Here is a 25640-nt window from a genome sequence, read left to right as displayed (position 1 = left end):
CTCACTGCCTCGGAGGCCTTGGGCAAGTTATTCAAATCACTGGGCATTAATTTCCTCATCTGTAAAATGGGCATAATAATAGTGAGTACATATGGTTGTTATATAGGTAGGCTTAAACATATGAGGCTCAAACAAAAATGTTTGTGAAGCTCTTAGTAGAATGCTTGACACACAGTAAGTACCCAATAAACACTGGCATTATTCATTCCTTCCTTCAATCTTTCAGCATATGTTTATTGAAAAATCCATCATTACTGCTAGGCATTGAATTAAATAGCATTGTATCAAATAACTCTGTCTTAAGTCAAGGTAGAAATCTATTACAAACAGAGCCACTCAATAAATTAAATTCCATTTTTAATATTGGACCATTGAAATAAATAAATTCCTGAACATGGATTAAATTAATAATAGCTAACACATACCAGGTAGCAAGAACTATTTAAAACCCCACATATATAGACTCATTTATTCCTCACAACAACTCTATGAAATAGATACTGTAATTACTTCCATTTTATGGATTCTTTTAAAATCAACAACTGAGGCACAGAGAAGTTAAGTAACTTCCCCCAGGGTCACACAGCCATTAGTTGGCAGACTGAGATTTAAAACCTAGACACTATGGCTTTGGGGTCTGTACTCTTAATCACTCTACTTTGCTACCAATTAGATTGATGTCTAGAAAACTTTTAAAAGTCAGCATAAAGTCCTTGTAAGCCTAAAGCTCCTGTCTCCTTCCTTCTCCCTGACCCCAAGTTGGTCCTCCTCTCCTTTCCCCCTCTCTCTAGATGTTCCCTTATTGCCATGCTCTTTTCATGGACACCGATAGAACACAGAATGTACACCGAATGTTCATAAACACATTGTCCTTTCTATTGTCTTGTCTAATCTACTTTTCTGAGAATTAAAAAAAAAAAAATCCTTACTCTGGTTTATTTCAGAACTGCAAAGAAAACAGTAGTTGAGACCAAAAATTTCACTACTGGTCAAGAACTGAAAACTCCTGTGTTATTCCCCTAATGCTGACAAGGGAACTTCCTTTTGTATGATTTGACAATTCTTCGAGCCCAGCTTCATCTAGATGTTAGCACATCCATCTTCAAAGAGCGTTACTTATGAAAATAAGAAGTGTTATGTAACTTAATTAATATTTCTTAACTGCTTTGAAAATAGACAGCGTTAAGCATTATTCCCCCGTACTTCGGAGTTATGAGATTATCTTACAATGAAATGCAGAGATAACAGAAGTGCTCTAAGAAATGCTTTAGAAAGTAATTAGTTGACACTAATTTCTAATACTGAATTATTCCCTTTGTTATAAAATGAACCTGTCTTATCAACGTATACCTATTACTAATCTATGCTAAATGAATTCAGGAAGCCAATACTTTTCGGTTAGTGCTTGCTATCATGCAGAAATAACTTACGTTCAAGTTGAGGATTATAAAGAACTGAAACACAGCCCTGGCCATGTGGATAAATAACCTAACATCCGAAGCTGGAGTTCTCATTCTAAGTCCTAAAAATTACTTATTTAGCAAGACAATTAAGGGCCAGCAAGTGAGAGAACAGCTAAATCTCCAGCACTCTGTTGGAAAAACAATTACTGAGTGAAAAGATTCACTAAGAGTGTGACAATGGAAAAGGGGGGTGCTGGAGTTTTGGGCCGTCGGGGAGGGTTGATAAAGCAGAAATGCAGATATAATAAGGAAGTGGGAAGAAAATATTTTTTAAAAGCACAGAAAAGATCATGAAAGCCAGGATTCGAGTACACAGGAAAGCCCCAACACAGCCACCTTCTCCTCCTCCACTCTGCTATTTATAGCAAAAAGCACCTCAACCCTAAAGGAGGTGGATTAAGCCGATGTTCCCAGGCCCTCAGCATTAGTTTCCCTTTGCTGCTGTAACAAACAAGCCACCTTAGTGGCTTAAAACAACAGCAATGTGTTATCATATAGCTCTGGAGGTCAGAAGCCTCAAGCGGGTTGGCAAGGCTGCATTCCTTCTGGGGGCTCTAGGGAAGAACCTGTTTTCTTGGGTTTCCTAGATTCTAGAGTCCCGAGTGTGTTCCTTGGTTCAGGGGTACCTTCCTCCACCTCCAAAGTACGTCGCGCTTCAACCTCTGCTTCAATCACCGTGTCTCTTTCTTACTCTGACCCTCCCGCCTCTCTCCTTCCCTAATAGGGACCCTTGTGATTATACGGGGACCATTCCCGTCTGACATCAGGAAAACCCTCCCATCTCAAGATCCTTAACTTAATCACATCTGCAAAGTCTCTTCTGCCATGTGAGCCAACACTTTCATAGGTGCTGGAGATTAGGACATGGATATCTCTGGGGGATTACTTTTCTGCCTTCCACTCCCTTCTAGGCGACTTCTAGCTGTTTTTCATAGTCCCATGGCGGAAATTTTTATTTTAATTACAAGGGTACTACAACTTGAACTATCATTAATAACAAATGAAATGAAAAATGCAGTAAACAATTCTTACCAGTTTCCAATGAAACGAGGGTCATTCTGGTCAAGGTTAACAGGATTTCTGGGATCGACATAAAAACCAATAAGAAGTCCACCTAATAAATATCCCACTGCAGGACCAAGTGCTCCCATGACATACATGATGGCTGAGAAGACAGAAGGGGGAACATGAAATACAGAAACACGTTACTTAAGTTTTAAGAGTTGTCTAATACCAGTCATACCACATATGTATGTCACAGTTAGACCCGGTTAACAGCATCCAAAAGCAAAGAACTTTAGAGATGTGCCTATATTTATATTTGGGTTTCAAATCATGCCCTTTATTTAGCTGCTGCCTGTTGTCCTTTTAGAACATTAGAATCATCTCTGGACAGCTTTTCAGTAGCTTCTGTTTTGTTTTTTAATGTAAGTGCTCAGGCCCCACCCCAGACCCACTAAATTTAAATTTCTGGAAGTGCTAGTTAATGAGCAGTCACTGGATAACTCAGAGAAGATAAAAGGTCATCTCAAGGTTAAAAAATGAATAAATAAAAGGTCGTCTCAAGAAGAAAAAGAAAAAAGGTAGTCGTCACTTGTCACAGCTGGAAGATTCCAACAGAATGAGGGAACTCAAGGCCAGATTCTGCCATGAAGCTGGATTTAATTGAGTTGGCAAAGATGTTAAGCACCTCAAATCATGAATTTTTTTCAAATCACCACTTTAGAATCAAAGAAGAGCTCACAATGCATTTGGTTTACTGCTAATTGAGGAATCTTACTTAAAGATTAATAAATCTCCTTAAATAGCATCAGTGAAAAGATCCAAACAGCACCAATCCACAGCTGAGTTAGAAAATAATTTTTAAAGCACATGACCAAGCAGGAGGAGAAGGGGTTGTGTCAATAGATCAGAAAGTTAAATAAATAAAATCTTTTTTTTTTTTTTTAAAGAGGGGGTGCCTGGGTGGCTCAGTTGGTTAAGTGGCTGCCTTCAGCTCAGGTCATGATCCCAGGGTCCTGGGATCAAGCCCCGCATTGGGCTTCCCTGCTCAGGAAGGAGCCTGCTTCTCCCTCGGCCTGCTTCTCCCCCTTGTGCACTCTCTCTCTCTCTCTCAAATAAATTAATAAAATCTTTTTTAAAAAATAGATTAGAAAGTGTGTCATTCTATCCAAAAAGAAATTGGCCATCAAAATCGTCTTTAGCAAAAAATAACAATAAATTCAATGTCATTCTTTTATACTGTTTTCACTGCTGTGATTTCAAATAAAAAATAATGATTTTTGTCAAATTTTAAATTTTGAGATAGGATATGAAATTTCTTGAAAATCATAGCAAAATCTGGAGTGTGTCTAACACTCCAAACCTTTTTTTTCCTGTTAAAACTTACTTATTTGGGGAGAAATCTATAAACACTGTTAAGATACTCCTGTGTTCAAGGCATGACAAACTCAGGAGTTACATATTTCTCGTTTCTACTGCCATCATGCATTTAAACCACTGAATAAATAACGGGTTTGCCATACCCTTTAAATAGTACTATATTTACCAAAAAGCAAATTGAACTAATCAGAATAGCTTCACCTTAATTTATCTTCTGCACCTAAATAAACTTCGAATAAACTTTTACCTCCTGTTACTTATAACTACAGACAGTAATTTAACACCTGCTCTCACTTTTCACACTATTTCAAAAGAGAAAGCACAGTGTTTATTTATTTTACAGAATCATCTGCTTATAACAATAAGACATTAGGTACTTTGACTTCTCCATCTGTGTTTGGAAATGGAGAATGGAAGGAAGCATAGCCACAAGTAATTGGTATTCTCTTGGAAGCACGCTTTTTGGCGTTCTTTTGGAAGTGTGCTCTTAATAAAATAAAATCAGAATTCTGATAAATATCTTGTTAACCTCTCTGTTTATAGCCTGAAACAGAACTCAAGAAGAAAAAGTGCTTTTTCAGTCCCAGGTTTTCCCATATGCATATGAAGATAAAATTTATGTTTACACCTCCAGGCAAACCAGCACCATTTACAACTTAAAACTGCAATGAGGCCAAAATGTGACATGAATCATCTTCCCAAAATAGTTCTTTTGGCATGAAAGAGACTGTCTTACAAACACAGACAGGGAAAAGGGTATTTCCGCCATACTGTTTATGCCTGGGGCACTTGAGTGCAGCCTCTTGGAACGCCAAGTGTCAGTGTGCACGACGGCTGCTGGCAAGACCTCGCGATTACACAGCGCATGGAAAACCGATTAAATACCATTCACCAAAAAACCTTAACTACTTTACAAAATACGGAGAAAAGATTTTTTAAATGCAGCTATGTAATCAGAAGAAAAATATTTGTAATCTATAGCAAACACTGAGGCCAACTGACTCATTGTCATAAACAGGTATATACATGTATCTACATAATTGTACCATGTGTTATGCTACGTACAGTGGCATAGCTACAGTACATACGCTATATCTATAAACCAGCAGGTATACAACACTATAGACAGAGAATCATTCTGGCCACCGAGCTAACATTTATCCATCAATTAACCAATGGCACTCATGCAGAACATATTAGAGGGGCAGACTGTTGATGCAAAGTCGTATTACTCACTCCCCCAGTCCAAAATTCCCAATCTCTCTCTCTCTCTCACACACACACACACACACACACTGCCTAAAAAAGTCTAAACTGCTCTGAAGTTCAAGGGTGGGCCAAGTTGGCCTCCTGCTGCCATTTCAATCTTAAAAGCTACCAACTGCCCCTCGGGGCTGCACGCAGACTGACTCTCCGAACAGGCCTGGGCAGAGCCACCTCCCTTCCCTTGAGGACCCGCACTGCCCCCCAGGCCTTCCTGTCTGTCTGAATCCTGCCCCTTCTTCAAGGCCCAACCAAGTCCAGCATTGTCCGTCCTCCCCTGAGTGGTCTCTGTCTCCTCAGAATCACTGCGGATGACATATTGCCTATTCCAGTGGCCTCCACATCTTTTCATCATGCATCCCTATCAGTAAAAGGTTTCAAACATTTCCCCACAGTGTCCTTTTCTGTATAAATAATGCGTATTTACCACCAGCCTTATTCTCACAGCTCACACCTGATACGTCAGTAAACCCTGCTGGTTCTACCATCAAATCATATCCAACCTGCAGCTCCTTCTCCGTGCCTTCACCTTGGCCCAAGCCACCAAGGTCACTCATCTGGAAAATTGCTCCAGGCCTTCCAACCACAGTATCCCTGCTTCTGCCCTTCCCTCCCTACAATGCATTTTCAACACAGCAGCCCTCATAATCCTCTAGAAACACGAGCCACGTCATGTCACTTCTTGGCTCACACCCTCCAGTGGCTTCCCACCCCACTAGCAATAAAAGCCCAAATCCTTTTATGTGGCTACAAAGACCTGTCCCCACCCCGGCCCCGCCTCCTAGTATCTCTCTGCTCCATCTTCTGTCCTTCTCGTTGTTCACCCAGCTCCAGTCAAACTGACCTTTTCCCTCTTCTTCACCCTGCCAGGCACATTCCCACCTGACGGTGTTAGCACTCGCTCTGTGTGGGTGTGGGTGCAACCCTCTTCCTCTGGGTAGTCTCATAGTGCACTCCCTTACTTCCTCCAGGCAGTAGGGACTTCAACACTCCCTTCCCACTGAGGCCTTGCTTGGCCATCCTATCTAAAAATTTAAAACTTTTTCCCCAATTCTTCCCACTCTTTCTCTGCTTTCTTTTTCTCCTTAGCATATGTTGGTACCCAACACACTCCCTATTTCCTTTGTTCATCTTGTGTGTTACCGGTCCTCCTCAACGAGAACATAAGCTCCAGGAGGACAGGGATCTTGCCGGTGGTGTTCACTGACAGTAGTGTAGGCCACTCGACCCACTTCACTCCCACTTTCCATTACCTTCAACACTCCCAGTCAGTCCGTGAACGTGCTGCCGTCATTAACAACAGATGTCAGTGATAAAGGTCATCTTCACTGTGTATCAGCTCTTGAGATCGTAGCTAGACATTATCAGGTGGATAGTTTCATGTTTTTTGATGGTGTGCCACCAGAAGCGAGTACACCGTCACTGGTTTTCTCTCATGATGAGCTTACACTGGGAGTCCAGGCTATCCAGTGAACGAGCCATAGAAATAGAACTAGAAGTTCCGAGTTTCAAGAGTGGTCTAATTTCAGTCATACCGCACATATATGTCACAGTTAAACCCGGTTAACAGCATCCAAAAACAAGAACTTAGAGATAGTGTCTGTATTTTACTTGGGTTTCGAATCATGCCCTTTATTTAGCTGCTGCTGTTGTCCTTTAGAACATCAGACTCATCTGGAGAATTTTCCTCTTGCACCCCAAAGGACTGTCCTACCTCCCCCTGGATTGTACACAATGGAGCTTCATACCCCTTTGAGAGAACCCTGGACCATTCCATTCATTTGAAATTGAGTATGCCTTGCTCTTCACTTCTACTTCTTCCTTCAAATGTTTGTATCTTATCTTTTGAAGTAGCCTTCATCCTCGACAGCGGGATCCATATCGTATACAGGACTATGCAGTGGTTAAATCCCAGACTACAAACTCCTCGGTTCGAATCCCCGCTTCCATTATGCATATAAAGCACTTAGCATATAACAAACATAAAGAAATATTAAGTTGCATTTTTATATGTTGAATGATCACCTATTCATTCTCTAACAAGTATTATTAAATATTAATTTTGTATAGGCCGAACACATCCATTATTTAACAGAAGACATACTTATCTTTATATTACCTTAATAAATCATCTTTTCTGGAATCACTATTTTTGATCCAGGAGTTAGTTTTGATAATGGCCCGGGCAGATGCGAGTGGGAAAAGAGAACATCCAGGTCTTTCTTTCCTCACACAAAGGCCAGTATAGACCATCTTCCTGAAGCTGGGAATGTGCCTGTGGTTATTATTCTTTTTTTCAACCTTTAGGTTTTTTTCTAATGATTACAAAATATAATATGAATTCCTGGTAGAGAAAACTCTCAAGAGCACAAAAACTTTTTTTAAAAAAATCACCAACAATCCCTACCATCCACATAATGATGATAATAATAGTAATAAATACTTTTTACTATTCATACACTGTGTAAGTTTTTTTAAGTAGCTGGAATTATATAGTAGTTATTGTTCTGTATTATGTTTTCCCATAATACCACAAACATTTCTTATGTCAATAAATTCTCCTGGAACATTTGTTATGGCTAAACGGTGTGTTATCATGTGGCTATGACATACGTCCTTTAATAATACCTTACTGGTACCAGCTATCCTATCACCAATATCTGATTGGGGCTATTCTGAAGATTGTATCAACCCTTTGTTATTACATATGATGCACGGAACTAGACCCTAACCTGAGGATTACAACCCCCCACCCCAAACCAAACTCAGCTGGTGAGCTTCTGTAGAACAAATAAGCCACTATTAAATGAAGGGGGCCTAGGGACGCCTGGGTGGCTCAGTCAGGTAAGCATCTGCCTTTGGCTCAGGTCATAATCCCAGGATCCTGGGATCAAGCCCTTGTTGGGGCGGGGGGGGGGGGTGGTGGTGGTCAATGCTCAGCAGGGAGTCTGCTTCTTTTCCTCTGTCCCTCCACCCCCCATGCACACTCTCTCTCAAATAAATAAATAGCATCTTTAAAAATAAAAAATTAATAAATGAAGGGGCCGGTGGGGCCGGCTCTTGGCCTTCACCTTGGACATCATGGTCGGTTTGACAAAGAAACAACCTTTGAGGACGGCTGACCCACCAACAACTTAGTAACTGTTTCCTCTCCTGCTTCCAGCATGGGAATCCTGCACTTACCTTTCCCCAAGTTGTTTTACCTTTAGACCTTCCATTTCAGTTTTCTTCTTAAATTATTTTTCACCCTATTTTGTGATCATTTATGCTTCTATACATTAAAGCACATTAACTTCTATTTTTAAATCCATTTACCTTCACATTTTTAACTTTTCTCCTCCCGTAGATTTAACCTTTATTCTCATATAATACCTCTTTTTACTTTTACATCAGAAAGTGTTTTAGCTCCTGCTCTCTTACTTTACTTTGTAATGCATTTTATCTTTTTAAAAACACTTTTCAGGGGCGCCTGGGTTGCTCAGTCGTTAAGCGTCTGCCTTCGGCTCAGGGTGTGGTCCCGGAGTCCTGGGATCGAGCCCCACATCAGGCTCCTCTGCTAGGAGCCTGCTTCTTCCTCTCCCACTCCCCCTGCTTGTGTTCCCTCTCTCGCTGGCTGTCTCTCTCTCTCTGTCAAATAAATAATAAATAAAATCTTTAAAAAATAAAAAAATATATAAATAAAATAAAATAAAAACACTTTTCACAAGAATTGATCTAAAATTAACTATCAAGTTTTTCTTTCAAATTATTTTTTACCTTCTATTTCTCACACCTTAAGTAAGTTTACTTACGTTTTAGCCCTAATTATATTAGGTTAATTTTTTTGAAGATTTTATTTATTTATTTATTTGAGATAGAGAGAGCAAGAATGAGAGAGAGAGAGAGAGAACGTGCACACAAGCAGGGGGGGCAGAGGGAGAGGGAGAAGCACACTCCCTGCCGAGCAGGGAGCCCCACTCAAGGCTCAATCCCAGGACCCCGGGATCATGACCCGAGCCAAAGGCAGATGCTTAACCGACTGAACCACCCAGGTTCCCCTAGGCTAATATTTTATTTTTATGAACTCCCTTGATTTTAAACTTTGAATCTTTGTTATACTCCTGAATTTTATGTTCTTTTTCATGTTCACGGCTTTCTCTTTTCTATCCTTCTGACAACATCTTCTTTTAACAGTCTTTGTTTCTCTTAGTCTTCTCTTTTTCTTGTTTTGTGATCAGTTTGGGTAAGAGCTCACTAGAAGCTGTGCCTGGCCTCACTGCTCATCCAGGCCCATCTCCACCGTCTCTGTAGTCCTGCTCTGCTGCCCTGCGTGGCTTTTCCAGCCAGTTAAGGATGGTAGTTTGAGAAACTGAGGGTTAATTCTCCCCTGGGCTCAAGGCTCACTTTGCACGTGGCATATCTGATTAGCTGGACTCCATGACTGCTGTCTCACATGAGCCAGTCATGACAAAATGTGAGTTCTAAACCCCAGGTCTCTGATGAATAAGCACAGGCCAGGCCCACAGAGTGAAACAAACATGTCAGAGAGCTCTTCCTCATCCAGCTGTAGCCTGGCCTGGGGAGGGTCCCATGGGTTGACCTTCCCAATGGCTACTCGGAGAGAGGAGGCATAACACCACCCGCAGAGCTCGCCTGCACCTGTTTTATCCCTTCTTGAAGCTGACACCTCCATTTCTGGCAGAGTTCAAAGACACTCCTCCTTCCTTATCACAAAAGCCCTAATTGACTGCATTGGTATTATCTCAAATAGGGTTATTCTGTGGGGTCAGCAGCAACCAGAGGAACAGCTCTCTGTGCTCTACAGAATCCATGCTAAGTAACCAAACCTGCTTCTGAATCACAAGCAATGATTCCAGAACTCCTAATAGTGACCAGCCACCCATGAGCCCTGCTGGACTGTGGAAACCAGGGGCCAAACCAAAATCAGCAAAGACCCTAGTATCACAGATCATGAGAGTCACCTCCTTCCTAGCCTCAACACCAAGTGGTGCGTAGGGCTCCACATTGCCAGATCAGAGGTCACTCACTCACCCCAGGTGCTCTGTGACGCCAGGCCCTGGGACAAGGAGGGGGCACGGCAAAGATGCATAAGAGGGATGCATAGTCCTCCAGAAGAGGAAAGGTAAAACCAACCATGATTCAAAACTCCGTGAGTAAGTGTAACAAGCACCGGCAATATGCCATGGACCATGGGAGAGGAATGATTAACTTGCTGAGGAGGGAGGACAGAGAAGCCTTCCGGGAAAAGATGACTTTTGACATAAGGTTGCAAAAATGGGGAATAAAGGACAGTAGAGGCTGAGGGGCCCACGCGGGCAAAAGTGTGCAAGTTTGGAAGTGCATGGAGTGTTCAGGGAATTACAAGTGATCTTGACCTGGAGGTGCAACTGCTTCCGAGAAGAGGGACCACCACTGACTCTCCCCTAGTCCCATCCAGGGGTCTAGGGACCCAGCCTCATGCAGGCTGCCCAGTTGCTCTTCTCTGAGGACAGTGAGGATGGATGGCAGCATTGCACCAGCTTCCCCTACCAGTCAGTGGCATTTAGAAATGCTTTTGCTGTTGTTTTTCACGTGGCAGTAGAGGAACAAGTCACTTCCACTGTGCATGCGATTGAGGGCAAGCCCTGACATCCAGAACGGAAGTAGAGCACTGGTCCTTGGGCTCACCTGAGCACTCGATTGCCTCCCCCATTTGCCTTTCCTCTCTCTCTCCTTCTGTATCAGTCACTAGAATGTAGTCAGAAGTCCCAGCCACTGTGTTACTGCCAAAGGCCTCTCCTTCCACCTCATTCGGCGGTCCCTAGCTCTTGGGAGAATTAAAAAAACTCCCGTTCTCACTCATTCTCTTCATTTATGGGCAGAATTCAACTGGGTGGACATCTTTTCTATCTGTTCCATTTCTATGCCCTCTTCTCTTGGCAAAAACAATTCCATTTTCCTTTAGGAAGCCCCCACCCTTCATTGCACAGCCCCAGTGGCCTGTCATCCATGGGGCCCTGTCCTCCATGATTCAGTGGTTGCCAGGTGACCAACCCAGGCCAATCAAATGTTCTTCTCCCACATACCATGTGGCTCACTCCTTACCTCTTCAGATCTATATTCAAATATCATTCCTCAGAGAAGCCATAGCTCACCACATATCTAAACATGGCACCCTCCATGTTCCCTACCCCTCACTCTTTATCACTTTGCCCTGCTGGGGTTTTCATTATGGCAAATACCACCAAATACCAACAATTACACATGTTTGTTTGCTTATTCTCTGTCCCTCCCACTGGAATGTCAGTTCCATGAGAACAAGGGCCTTTTTGTCACTGATGCCTTATCGATGCCTGAACAGTGCTGACCATAAGCACTAACAAATAGTGCTGAACAGAGAAGGGATGAAGACATGGACTTCCAATCTTGAGTGAAGTATCAAGAGCCACTGAAGTGGGTTTTTTCTTGCAACATGACCTTGAAGAACCATCCATTGGTTCCTGTTCCCTTAGACCCCTGGGGCTGTGCTGTCTTTGCGAGCCATCCCTACCCACCTTCCCCATAACGTCCTTGGTTTGACAGAGCTGGCTCCTATGATTTACAGCCACACAGTCTTGATTCTTATTCCCAAAACAGCTCCAGACCTGACCCTTACTTCTGCCAGGCTCTCCACGGTTAACACCCACCCCAGCTGGGTTTCCCCAGTTCTCAGAGCCTCATTGCAATTGGCCTGGATTTGCTGTGCCCTCATTTGAACTTGATGTCTAATTAATCAGCCCTGCTCCATGTTGCTCCCCACTTCCCACTTTTCACCACTCGCTGTCCACCACTTCCCCCACATTCCCTCTGGCACAGGACCCACTTTCTCAGCTGCCGTACATGGCCAGTAAATGCTGCCGAGAACTGATGATGACAGGGTTTTGGGTTACAAGCATAATTTAGGCTCAGTCCCAGGACCTGGGATTCACCCAAGATGGTCCCACGGAGAAACATCCTGCATGCATGCCGATTAAACCCAGTCTAGGACATAGTGATAGGAGGTCACCCTTTTGAATACAGTTTGGTGGCACAGCTGCTGCAGATAAGACGAGGACATGAAAAGCAATCCACACTTTACTGTGGTATCACAGCAAGGACACCAACTCGCATTCAACTTGCACAATGTCTTGAAAATTAGCTAAAGTACTTCACAGCACCAGTGCACCATATTTAAAGAAAATAGTCCCTCGCTCGTTCCTTCCACTCACAAGCACAGGCAGAAAAGAGACCTCTGATCTCGGTTATTTGGAACAGCAATTTTTTTCTCTTTTAAGTGATTCAGTTACTTTGACACAGGCCTGACAGTAAAAAAACAGCTACCACAGCAGTCAGGGAATAGTCTCTCACTTTGCTAAAACATCCAGAGAGCATCTTAGGTCACAAATGAGAAGGAGAAAGGGTTTAAGTAGATTCGGAGTGGTTTTTCCTTGCTACCGTAGCAAGCAATAGTTGGTTTAAATTCACTATCTCCCTTTAAAAAAAGACTGTCTACAGAAAAGCTACCAGAATCAATAAGTGGATATAACAAAGTTGCATGATACAAGATCGGTATTTTTAAAATCATATTTCTATATGCAAGTAACAGTCAGAAATAAATGCCATTTACAATAGCATCATAAAATATAAAATACTTGGAAAGAAATCGGACAAAATATAGGAAACACCTATACACTTAAAATGACAAAACACTGCTAAAAAATTAAAGACGATCTAAGTTAATAGAGATATGCCTAGTTTGTGGGTCAAAGGACCCGATATTGTTAAGGTACCAATTTTCCCAACATGGATTGATATATTCTACCCAATTCCAAACAAAATCCCAGCAGACTTTTTTGTAGAATTGACAAACTGAATCTAAAAGTCAAAGAACATATGGAGATGCAAAGGACATAGATTAGCCAAACAATTTTGAAGAGCAAAGTTAGAATACTAAAACTACTTGATTTCAAGATTTACAAAGATACTGTAATCAAGACAATGTAGTACTGGCTTAAAGACAGACAAGCAGATCAGTGAAATATAAAAGGACATCCAAAAATCAATCTATTAATTAATTAATTACAAATAAAAAGGAAAATCCAGAAACAAAACCACACAGGCAAAAGGACAAGTGACTTGTGACAGGGGTAAAAAAGTAATTCAGTGCAAAAAGTAGTCTTTTCAACAAATGGTGCTGAAATCCATTAGATATCCATATATAAATTAACTCAAAATGAAGCATAGACCTAAATGTAAAACCTAAAACTATAAAACTTCTAGGAGAAAACAACTGAGGAAAACATTTTTCAACAGACAGTTTACCAAGGAAGATCTATGAATAGCAAAAAAGCACATGAAAGATGGTTAGCATCACGAGTCACTGGGGAAGTGCCAATTAAAACCACAAGGAGATACCACTAAAAGCCCTCTTCAAATGGTTAAAATTAAAAAGACAAATTATACCAGGTATTGGTAAGGTTGTGAAGCAGCTAGAACTCCCCTACACTGCTGACGTGCAACGGAATAGTTTACAGTCACTCAGGAAAACAGTTCGACAGTGTCTGAAGGAGTGAAACATATACCTATCATACAATTCAACCATTTCACTCTGAGTACTTTCACAAGAGAAATGAAAGTATATGTCCATACAAAGGGTTATGTGCAAATATTCCTAGCAGCTTTATTTGTAGTAGCAAAAAAAACTGAAAACAACCAAAACGTCCATCAAGAAGTGAATGAAATGGTGACTAACATAATAAATAAATAAATAAATAAATAAATAAATAAATAAATAAGAGGTGAATTTAAAAAAAAAGTGAATGGATAAACAAATTGTGGTATATTCATACGATGGAATACTAATTAGCATTACAAAGGAATGAACTATTGATACATGCTAACACATGGATAAATCTCAAAAGGATTATGCTAAGTGAGAGAAAGCAGACATAAAAGAGTACATACTGTGTGGTCCAATTTATAAAATTCCAAAAAATGCCAACTAATCTAAAGTAATAAAAAAGCATTCTGTGGTGACCTGGGGGTGGGAGGAGGCCAAGCAGAAGGGAGGGATTACCTTGCAAGAGGCTCAAGGAAGATTTGACAACATTGGATATGTTCATAGTCTCGATTGTGATGACAGTTTCATGGCTGTGTGTGTGTGTGTGTGTGTGTCAAACCTTATCAAATCATATACTTAATTATGTGCAGTTTGTTTCATGTCCATTTTACCTCAGTATAAAAAAAAGGACGACTGTTCTAAAACTGGGTTCTGGGGACACCTGGGTGGCCCAGTCGGTTAAGCGTCTGCCTTCGGCTCAGGTCATGATCCCAGGGTCCTGGGATCAGGTCCACATCAGGCTCCTTGCTCAGCAGGGAGCCTGCTTCTCCCTCTGCCTGCCACTCCCCCTGCTTGTGCTCTCTCTCTCTCTTTCTGACAAATAAATGAATAAAATCTTAAAAAAATAAAAAAACAAAAGTGGGTTCTGGTGATGGTTGTGTAATTCTGTAAAATTACTAAAAATCACTGAATTATACACTTCAAGTGGGTGAATTTTATGGTTTGTAAATTACGCATCGAAGAGCCATAAAAAAGACTAGAATGGAACGTATCCTGTATTGAAAGTTGTTAACTTGGGGTGGCGAAATTACAATGGGTTTTTTGGTGTTTTCCTTATAACTTTCCAAAAGTTTAGTCAGCAAAACAAAAAAAAATTTAACATATCTTCTGGAATGAGTACTTTTATCTCTTTCGGGTACTAATACTCATCAAATATATCATCTTTTTGTCAATTCATGATGAATATGTTTTTTTAGACTTGAAGGAAGTCTTTACAGGGTCATGGGCTTATTTTCTTTGTTCTTGTATCTATGGCAACTCCTGTGGAGGCAGCAAACACAGAGTGGGCTCTCAGCAAACCCCCAGGGAGCGAGGACACAGTATCTGTAAAGCAGTACTCCAATTTTTCTTAAGATTGATCTGCCCAGGGTGCCTGGGTGGCTCAGTGGGTTGGGCGTCTGCCTTGGGCTCTGGAATCACGTCCTGCATTGGGCTCCCTGCTTCTCCCTCTGCCCCTCCCCCCACTAGTTCTCTCACTCTCTCACTCTCTCTCTTAAAAAAAAAAAAAGATTGATCCGCCCAATACTCCATGATGACTCTTCCCAGACTAACTTTAAATTAGGGGTTGACAAATGACTTGCCAAACTCCATAAAACTGGACTGGAACACAGCGCCATGCATTCGTGGACATATTTGTGGGACTACTTTCATCACAGCAACAGAGTTGAGTAGTTGCTACAAAGAGAGTATGGTCCTCAGACTAAAATATTTACCAGAGCAAGCCCTTTATCTAAGAACAAGTTTGCCAACCCTTGTAATAAATAATGACAGTTATTTACTGCATACTTACTGTTTCAAATATCAGCTAAATGTTTGCACACATTATTTCTTTTAATTTTCACCTCTTACAGGTAGTTACAATTATCTAAGCTATGGTTATAACTCACAGAGGTATGGGTGGGTTTTTGTTTAAATGAATATCTGGAAAAGTCACTCTTTTACAAATGTTTTATTTCTAACAACTTCAGTAGATTAAAATAAATGTAGAAGAAATATTTGTATGAAAAAATTCATTTGTAAAGTTAATTTTTCCAGAATTGGCAGTTTTTCAAAGATTCTATTTATAAGAGTATATCCCCAAGTAATTGCTGAACTATAATCCACCGTGAAGTAAAATGATATCATAGCTATTGTTTATTGACAATCTTCTGTAAACTACACTTGGTACTTAGTATCTTTTGTAACTCTTGTTTGCCATTCAACACTAACAGCTTTCTGGGAAAAGAATACTGTCATTCCCAATTTACAGATGAGAAAGCTGAGTCCCTGAGAAGTTAAGAAGATCCGCAATTACTAAGTGGTAGAACCAAATTATAATTTGGCTCTATCTAAAACCAAAGACTAAATCTAAAACCAAAGACTCCTCTTTTTCCATTTATGGACACATGTCTTTAAAATACAAAAGAAGTTTAATGGTAAGAAGTATATAGGTCTCTACTACTGAAGAAATTAATCCCTTAAGAGCTGAAAATCTCAAAATATTTTTGGAACTGTTGATAGCAGCAGTCTTAAAAGCATTCTAAATGAAAGAGAAGTTCACTATTTAGATTTCCATCTCCAGTCTCATCACTAATTGGCTGCCATAAGGATGGCAGAGAAACGTACATTATATGAAAAATACATTCCAAATATGTTGTATGACATTTACTTCAATAATTACAGTGAAGACTCAGAAGAAGGTACCAGCTGTTAAGAGCAGATTAAATTTACCTCCTGGGAAGAGTAATAAGTCACTGCCAGGAAGCACCTTCCCAGTAAACAGACATAGGCATCACACACCTCCAGTTCGCTTTTAAGGCTCTGGAAGAAGCATGATTCCCACAGGAAAGATTCGAGTCTAAAGCAACGCTCAGGCACAGGTGGAATGTCAAGTGCAAATGTTCCTCCAGTCGTTAGCATCACCGTGGCCACCTATTGGACTTTACAGGCATTCGAGTGATAGAAATGTTTTAGGACACCTTTAATATTATCTCCCTTTTCCCCCATTAATATACAGGAATTAGTTCTAGTACAGTAAGACTGCTTCCACTAGGGCTCATCACAAAGCTTAGTCATGCATTTGAAGAAGTGTTAGCAGTCAAAGTCTACAGCCACTGACCGCAGAACTATTACTGAAAGGTAACACTGGGCATTTATTACATGTGAGATACCGTGCTAAATGCCTTTATATGTATCTCGCACTTCATATTCACAGCAACCTCATGAGGCAGGTACCATTATTGTCCTAATTTGGGGCATTTTCCTTTGTAGTCACCTCACTGATGAAATAACACAATCAATTCACCCAAATTAAAAATAGATAATCCCTGCTCTTTGTTATCTAACAATAACAAAGATAATCTACAAATACAAGCAGATTTACCAAGTTAATACACGTAAACATTTTATGTTTCTTCTATCACACAACATTTAGAGTAGTAGAATAAATTCTCATTTGGAAAGCTAGTCTATAGTCTACTTTTATAAGAGAAATATGGCAGGGGCGCCTGGGTGGCTCGGTTGGTTAAACGTCCAATTCTTGACTTCAGCTCAGGATCTCAGGGTCACAAGATCGAGCCTCACCTTTGGCTCTGAGCTGAGCGTGGAGCCTGCTTAAGATTCTCTCTCTCTCCTTCTCCCTCTGCCCCTCTTCACCCCCCCACCACCCACTCACTCTCATTCACTCTCTCTCTCGAAGGAAGGAAGGACAGAAGGAAGAAAGGAGGATGGAAAATGACTGACCTAATATCAGGTGTTTTGTTTTAAAATAAACAGTATTGCTCAATGTCCTGGGGGCAATTATGATTCAAGTCAATACTTGAGTGGTTCATAAGAGTACTGGCTTTAGCTTCACATGTCTGTGTAGGTCTCAATCAGGGACTGGCTCCGTGAACTTAGACAAGAAACTTAATCCTGCTAGACATGCTTCCTCACCTATAAATAGGGGATCATAATTTATCTACTTCTGAGAGTTATTGAGGGGATAAATGAGATAATGCACATAAAACCCTTAACACTTACTAAGTGCTCAGTCAATGTCAGAGATAACAATTATCATTATTACTTCTATCATTATATCTAACTTCATAGTTAAAATTATGATTCTGAGACAATACAGGATTTTAAAGTATCTTCAGAGCCACCAAAGGATGACAATATTCTGTTCAGTATTATTTTAGTGTTAAGTGTATTTTATTGTTTCCAAAGTCTTCCCATACAGAATTCACAAATCTTGTGATCAGGTCATCAGAATATTCAATTACTCAAAACACCTTACTCCCTCATTGTTAACCAATTGTTACTCAGTGAAATTATATCATATGAAATATCTGGTGCTAAAATTACGAGTGATAAGAGGGCCATGCCCCTTCCTAAAAAGAGTTTATAGGGAACTCTTTCTTGAACAAAACAAGAAAAGATAATTACCAACATAACACATTCTATGACAAGTGCTAAATTGTGGTTCCAATAAGGACGATGAGAAAAGGAGAGAGAGAAATGGAAGAAGAAAACTAATACTACTAAGTGCCTCCTCTGTGCTTCTTAAACTCAATAGCTAATTTTCCCAAGAAAATACCTGGAAGATGAATTTAATTAGTTCCCACTTCACAGAAGGATTCTGACCTTGGAAATGTTAAGGAATATAATCAAGTCACGAAACTAGTAAAGAGAAGATTCAAGCCCGAGTCTGTCTGACTCCAGAGTCCAAACCCTTACACTACAGCACGTAGCCTCCAACGTGATTTAAATGCGGCCACAAATTAAATCTTATTCTATACCCAATAAATATCAAAATCAAATCATTCTTTTAAAAATCAAATTGTCATTAGTGTTCTCCCAGAAGAAAGATATTAATTTATACATCAGCCAAATAATGCAGAAGAAATCTCAATAGTAAGTCCTAATCTTTAAAAAGAAAACCCTGAATTGTCATTGGAGCTATTACGATTTTCAGAGTGAAGTCACCTTAGAGATGCTTTCATGAATTTACTATGTTAAATTTTCAAATTTACTCACATGCTTTGTCAAGTTTTCAAGGACATTTCTAGAGTAATCTCATCACTTATGGAGACTTAATTCTGAGACCTGACTAGAGATAATATAGCTATTATGTAATATTTAATAGTTCAAAATGAGAAGTTAATATACTTCTAAAAATACCAAAGAAACTAGTATATAAAAATGTCAACTGTGATCATCAAATATTGCTTTGAGTTCTGTCTAATTCTCTCATACTCTTCCTAAGGCTTCTGCATTTTTTATCAGGGATGGTCTGAATAAATAACATCATTTGATATGTGGCAACTCTTTTTTATAGTTTAGCCCATTCTCAATGATACTGATTTATCACTCTCTTTTAAACTCAATGAACCCATCCAATCTGTCAATTTTCAACTACTTTCAGGAAGTTCCAATAATAGGCAAATATGGTAAAGGAAAAACCAGATACTTCCTAAAAGCATTTTTAAAAATAAGATTTCTAAGTTGTGCCTAGTTAGCTTCAGTGCTTAAAGTATATTTAAGTAATATTATGTACCAAGTTTTCATAACTGTCTTGCAGCTTAGCTAATGGAGTTTTGGTAATGCTATTAATTAGTAAGAAAATTTAGAAATGATCAATTATTGATTCCTCTCAAAGCAGTAAACTTTGCAGGATTTAGCAAACACACGTATGCAAAACAAAGAAATGGAAAGCTAAGGCACATATCTGGTAATCCCACCCCTCAAAAAATCAACTTACCTAGAAGTATCTAGATAATTGAGGGAAAATGTTTATGTCAATATCTGAGGAAAGATTTAACTTAAGAATACTGTCATTACTCAAGTAGCCTACAAGAAACTAAATAAAAGGCTTGACAACCTCAAGGGAATACTACTCAGTCTAAGAAAACAGTAAACAGTTAAGAATTCATTTCCTTGACTATCTATGGTTTTGGAAGTAAGAGTAAACATTCGTTTAAAAATGTTAGTGGAGGAGCGCCTGCGTGGCTCAGCTGGTTAAGTGTCTGACTCTTGATTTTGGCTCAGGTCATGACCTCATGCTAGTGAGATCGAGCCCCAAGTTGGGCTCCGAGCTCAGTGGAGAGTCTGCTTAAGATTCTCTCTCTCCCTCTCTCTCTGCCCCTCCCCCTGTTCACACGCTCTCTCTCTCTCTAAAATATAAATCTTTAAAATTTTAGTGGACTGGGGGGAATCTGGCTCACTCAGTCAGTAGAGCATGCAATGCTTGATCTCAGGGTAGTGAGTTCAAGCCCCACATCAAGCGTAGAGCTTAACAAAAAAGTAGATCGAATTTGCAAAGCTGCCTCCATGGCAGGAGGCATGGGAACTCCTTCATGACACAGGGCTGAGCAGTTCTCCACCATGGATATGTCCTCATCGCTTCCCCAACTAATGTAGCCAACTCCCACACCAATACCCGAAGAATGAAATCAAAAAGAGCCTTACGTCATTTCACTTCATGACATCTAGCACTAGACACATCAACCTCTTCTTATGAAAAGTAACATTCTTTCTAATTTCTGATACAATGCTGATCAATCAAAATTCAGACCTATACATGCCCTAAATTGACATATCATTTCCCCCACTGTTAGTAGCAATGGTTAATTTTACGTGTCAATTTAACTAGGCTAAGCGATGCCCAGAGAGCTGGTAAAACATTATTTCTGGGTGTGTCTGTGAGGGCGTTTTCACAATATTAACATTTGAGTCAGTAGACCGAGTAAATAGGTCCACCCTCACTGGATGGGAGGACAAATTCTCTTTCTCCTTAAGCTGAAATGTCCACCTTTCCCTGCCCTTACACGTCAGAGCCCCTGGATCTCAGGCCTTCGGGCTTTAGGACTTAACACCAGCAGCCCCCAACGTGCCAGGCTCTCAGACTTGAACTGAATTATACCACCAGCTTGCCTGGCTTCTAGCTTGCAGACAGCAGATGAGGGACTTCTCGGCCTCCATAATCATGTAGGCTAATTCCTATAATAAATCTACCTACCTACCTACTTAGCTTCCTAGCTACCTACCTATCTGCCTATTTTTTCTATCATCTATCTATCTATCTATCTATCTATCTATCTATCTATCTATCTATTTATCTATTATCTATCTATCTATCATCTATCTATCTATCTATCTATCTATTTATCTATTATCTATCTATCTATCTATCATCTATCTATCTATCTATCTATTTATCTATTATCTATCTATCTATCTATCATCTATCTATCTATCTATCTATCTATCATCTATCTATCTATCTATCTATCATCTATCTATCTATCTATCTATCTATCTATCTATCTATCTATCCCCTATTGGTTCTGTTTCTCTGAAGAGCGCTAACACAGATTGGCTTCAAATCTCTGACTTTTTCTTTATGTCTCATGGTTATTGTGACTGAGTCATATCCAGTCACTGACCTGAAAGCGCCTTAACTTCACAGACGGCCCTAGTCATCAGCATCGGCATCTATTTATGTGCCTCCATAATTAATCAAGAGTGTCCGCGTTGGACAATAACATGAGCTCAGGCCCACAATCCCTCAGCCAAACCCTGGAGGCTGGTGGGATGCAGAATTAAGAATTCTTCACATTTTTCAAAAGTAAAAAGGTGAGTGATACTGTCCATCACTGTAACTCCTCCCTGTGGAGTCTAGAACGTGCTCCAAAACCAAGCACACTGATGTTTCGGCAACCAAATGAATGAATATTCACACTAAGTGCAATTTAAAAACTAGTCCCTGGGGCGCCTGCGTAGCGCAGTCGTTAAGCGTCTGCCTTCGGCTCAGGGCGTGATCCCGGTGTTGTGGGCTCGAGCCCCACATCGGGCTCCTCCGCTGGGAGCCTGCTTCTTCCTCTCCCACTCCCCCTGCTTGTGTTCCCTCTCTCGCTGGCTGTCTCTCTGTCACATAAATAAATTTAAAAAAAATCTTTAAAAAAAAATAAATAAAAACTAGTCCCCTATCCGATCAGGCCTGTTTTTGCCATGAAATGGGTTGCAAAACTAACTTTTGGATTTCAAAGTTTTTAACAGAATGAAGTAATAGTAGAGTAGTAGTAGCAGTAGAAAATGTCTGCAATGGGTGTTACAAGAACTGGCATGTGAGAACAGACATCAGGTACCAGCTGTGCACCCTCTCCCTTAATCTCTCTGACAACTTCTATTATCTATTATCAAAACTACTATCAAGGGGGTGTTTTCCTCCAACTGAGTAAAAAATTCCCTCTTAAATCCTGTGTTAAGCCTAATATTGTTATTAGCCCTTTATTTGGTTGGCCTTTTCTCTTTGAACATTACTTCTACCTCTCTTTGATTATAGGATTTTAATATCAATAGAGGCCTCCATGGCAAGTCCAGAGGTAGATTTGTTTTTAATGACATAATTTCAAATTATTTCAGTGCCTTCAGACAGCCACAGGACCAACCCTTAGGTTATTCACTAGTTCTGCTCCTTTGACCAAAATTATATGGTCAACAGTCATCCCTTAAAGGCAGCTTCGCTTCCTTCAGTAAATTTCTGTATGCTCATCTCATCATTCTGAAATTTGTGTTTATTCTGACTACCACTATAAGGAAAAACTTGGTTTAAAAAATAATAATAATAAAAGGCTATGAAAGGGCTCAAAGTGTTCCTATTCAATTGGACAGTAATTTGCTGAGTCTAAAACTAGCATACAGAAACCTACGCAAATCTCATTACCTGTCCTCAGCCATGGTCACCCTAAGCAGCTTAAGTGATCCAGTCTTCCTCTCTGTTCACTCCACGTTTACCCTAGTAATTTGGATTAGTTCTCATCCAGACCCTATCAGCTCAGCCTGAGAACTGCCGGCCTACATTACATCTTGTGGGATCGTCGTAAACATGAGACTCCAAGAGTCAGAAACCTTGTAATATCTAAGACCAGAGTGATGGTGATAATAATCCCTTATTCCTCCAGCAAACAGTTCATCTAATAAGCCTGGTATAAACTGATTACACATGTAATTACCATTTTTAATATTCATTTAGCTCAAACAATGAATCAGATACTATAACAATATAATGTACGATCATTTTATTCTTTAAATAAGATGCTTCCCTACCATGCTTCTTAATTACAAAACAAGGAAGGCATTCCAACTAAAATCACAGTCTTAGGAGAATCTAGATTTTTCTTCTCACAAATATGAAAGTCTTCACAGTACCCAGTGTCTTAGTCTGGGTTCCCCCAGAGGCAGACCTTAAGACAAGAATTTGAGGGCAAGTAGTTTAGTATGATTCTGGAAAACATACATACGGACTTTAGGGATAGCCTGCCGAGTACAGACTCATCTAAATATTCTGAAATATCTCCAAATTTATATATTTATTTGCACACATATAATAATCTATTTCGGTTCTGTGTGTGTGTCCATCCCCCAAGAAATATGTTTTGTTTTTCCGCAGTAGAAATTGTTATGGGAAACAACACTGCCTCTTGCCCAGTGGGCCTTAGGCACCATATAGCACAATCACCCTCTACCAAGATCTGGAATGAATACATCTGCACAGTTGTTGGCCTCTCTTCTGTCCATTTATTTTGCATTCTGTCAACAATTTTGACTTATACTGTCCAAAACAGAGTATGCAAGAAATAGTACTGGTCATGTGACCAAAAGAAAAAAGAAAAAAAGGGGCCCCTGGGTGGCTCAGTTGTTGGGCATCTGCCTTCGGCTCAGGGCATGATCCCAGCGTTATGGGATCAGGCCCGCATCGGGCTCCTCCGCTGGGAGCCTGCTTCTTCCTCTCCCACTCCCCCTGCTTGTGTTCCCTCTCTCTCTAGCCGTCTCTCTGTCAAGTAAATAAATAAAATCTTAAAGAAAGAAAGAAAGAAAGAAAGAAAGAAAGAAAGAGAGAGAGAGAGAGAGAGAGAGAGAGAAAGAAAGAAAGAAAGAAAGAAAGAAAGAAAGAAAGAAAGAAAGAAAGAAGGAAAGGCTAGAAGGAGAATCAGCCTGGATGTTAAAAGGCAAGTAGTTTCATCTCTCCCTCTCTCTCTCTCTCTCTCTCTCTTTAAGTTTTATGTCTCTTGAGGGTCATCAAGGAAATGGTCAGGGACAGTGAGAGTGAAGATCAGCAGGCAAGTGGGACGGGTAAAGGATGCCCTTTGATATTCTGAGGGTGTCACAGACATAACTGCAGCTCAGGAAGACTCATTAATAACTAGGAAAGTGGGACAGGAGGGAGTTAAGATGGCGGAGGAGGAGGGGACCCCTTTTTCAGCCGGTCCCCTGAGTCGAGCTGGATAGGTACCAGACCAGCCTAAATAACCACGGAATCAGCCTGAGACGCAGGATGATGCATCTGGATCTCTACAAATGAACATCTCCAGCGCTGAGTATTGAGGTACGAAGAGGGGAGCTGTAAACCGTGCATGGATATCGGAAGATAAACGGAAGGGGGAGGGAGCCGCCGCGTTCGGGCGCCGGGAAGCGGCAGCCACCTGCACGGGGGAGCGGGCGGACTCACAGAGGGCACCCGCGAGAGAGCAGACTGAGACCGGTGAGCCGTGAACGCGCGCGCCACCAGGCATCTCCCGGAACACCGGAATCCCGGTGTGCTCACGGGATCCAGACTGAGACCGGGAGCTCCCGGAGCGCGCGCGGGGCGGCTGGCGGCTGGCGGGCCACCTGCACGGGGGAGCGGGCGGACTCGCGGTCGGCACCCGCGAAATAGCAGACTGAGACCCTGAACCGGGTGCGCGCGCCACCAGGCTTCTCACGGAACTCCGGAATCGAGGTCTGCTCACCGGGCATAGACTGAGACCGGGAGACCCGGGAGCCTGCGGGGCGGCCGGTGGCTGGTGGCATTAGAAACACAAAGGACAGAGACGCGCCGGCCCTGGAAGTGAGGGCTGGGACGCCGGGTGTGGGGCGCACATCCCGGGACGCTGCAGGGTTGAGCAGCATCAACAGTAACAGAGTTAAAGTGGCCAGAACATCAGTGGAGAACGGGCCGCAATCCCTCTGTTCTGTGACAATGCAGCCTCTGCTGCTCTGACCCTCAGAAGAGGCATAGCCGGCCGCCAGGGAAAGCCGCCAGAGAACAAAAGCCTGGAAATACCGGCTCAGAGAGTGCCCATCCCCATCCTCCCTCGCAGGGGACACGGAGACTCTACCCAAACAGGGTTGCCTGAGTATCGGCGCGGCAGGCCCCTCCCCCAGAACACAGAAGGCAGGCTGAAAAATCAAGAAGCCCACAACCCAGGCGCCTGGGTGGCGCAGTCATTGAGCTCCTGTCTCCGGCTTAGGGCGTGATCCCGGCGTTCCGGAAAGGAGTCCCTCATCGGGCTCCTCCGCTGGGAGCCTGCTTCTTCCTCTCCCACTCCCCTGCTTCTGTTTCGTTCTTGCTGACTGTATGTCTCCCTCTCTCAGATAAGTAAATAAATAAAATCTTTAAAGAAGAAGCCCACATCTCTAAGATCCCTATAAAACAAGGGGCACGGCCTGGGACCCAGTCAACAATTTTGGGCTCTGGAAACCCCGCAACCTCTCTTCATCAGAATGACAAGAAGGAGAAGCCCCCCCTAGCAAAGAAAAGACAGTGAGTCAGTGGCCTCTGCCACAGAAGTAACGGATATGGATGTAACCAAATTATCAGAAATGGAATTCAGAGTAACAATGGTCAAGATAATGAGTAGACTTGAGAAAAGTATTCAGGAAAATATTACTGAGAATATAGAATCCCTAAGGGCGGAAATGAGAGCGAATTTGACAGAAATTAAAAATTCTATGAGCCAAATGCAGGCAAAACTAGAGGCTCTGACGGCCAGGGTCACGGAAGCGGAGGAAAGGGTTAGTGAATTGGAGGATGGGTTAATAGAGGAAAAAATAAAAATAGAAGATGGTCTTAAAAAAATCCACGCCCACGAATGTTGGCTACTGGAAATTACTGACTCAACAAAACGATCCAATGT

At 41.3% G+C, this 25640-nt stretch overlaps 1 protein-coding gene across 5 annotated transcripts in view; it reads right to left on the bottom strand.

Moving 5' to 3' along the window:
- Positions 1 to 25640, bottom strand: part of SLCO5A1 (solute carrier organic anion transporter family member 5A1) — a 133415-nt gene that overhangs the window by 76123 nt on the left and 31652 nt on the right. For all 5 annotated transcript variants that reach the window (XR_015725829.1, XR_015725830.1, XR_006781924.2 and 2 more), the window contains exon 3: positions 2496 to 2628. Coding sequence is in view for 2 of the 5 variants with exons in the window: in XM_045810186.2 (XP_045666142.2) it covers positions 2496 to 2628 (133 nt within the window). In the remaining 3 variants the exon portion in view is untranslated. The remainder of the gene's footprint in view (positions 1 to 2495; positions 2629 to 25640) is intronic.

The sequence above is a fragment of the Ursus americanus genome, chromosome 9 (genome assembly GCF_024610735.1).
Source record: "Ursus americanus isolate L20-20 chromosome 9, mUrsAme1.1.p, whole genome shotgun sequence".
In the NCBI taxonomy this organism is placed as follows: Eukaryota; Metazoa; Chordata; class Mammalia; order Carnivora; family Ursidae; genus Ursus; species Ursus americanus.
Note: the sequence above shows the minus strand (reverse complement) of the source record. Positions and strands in the feature narration are given on the sequence as shown.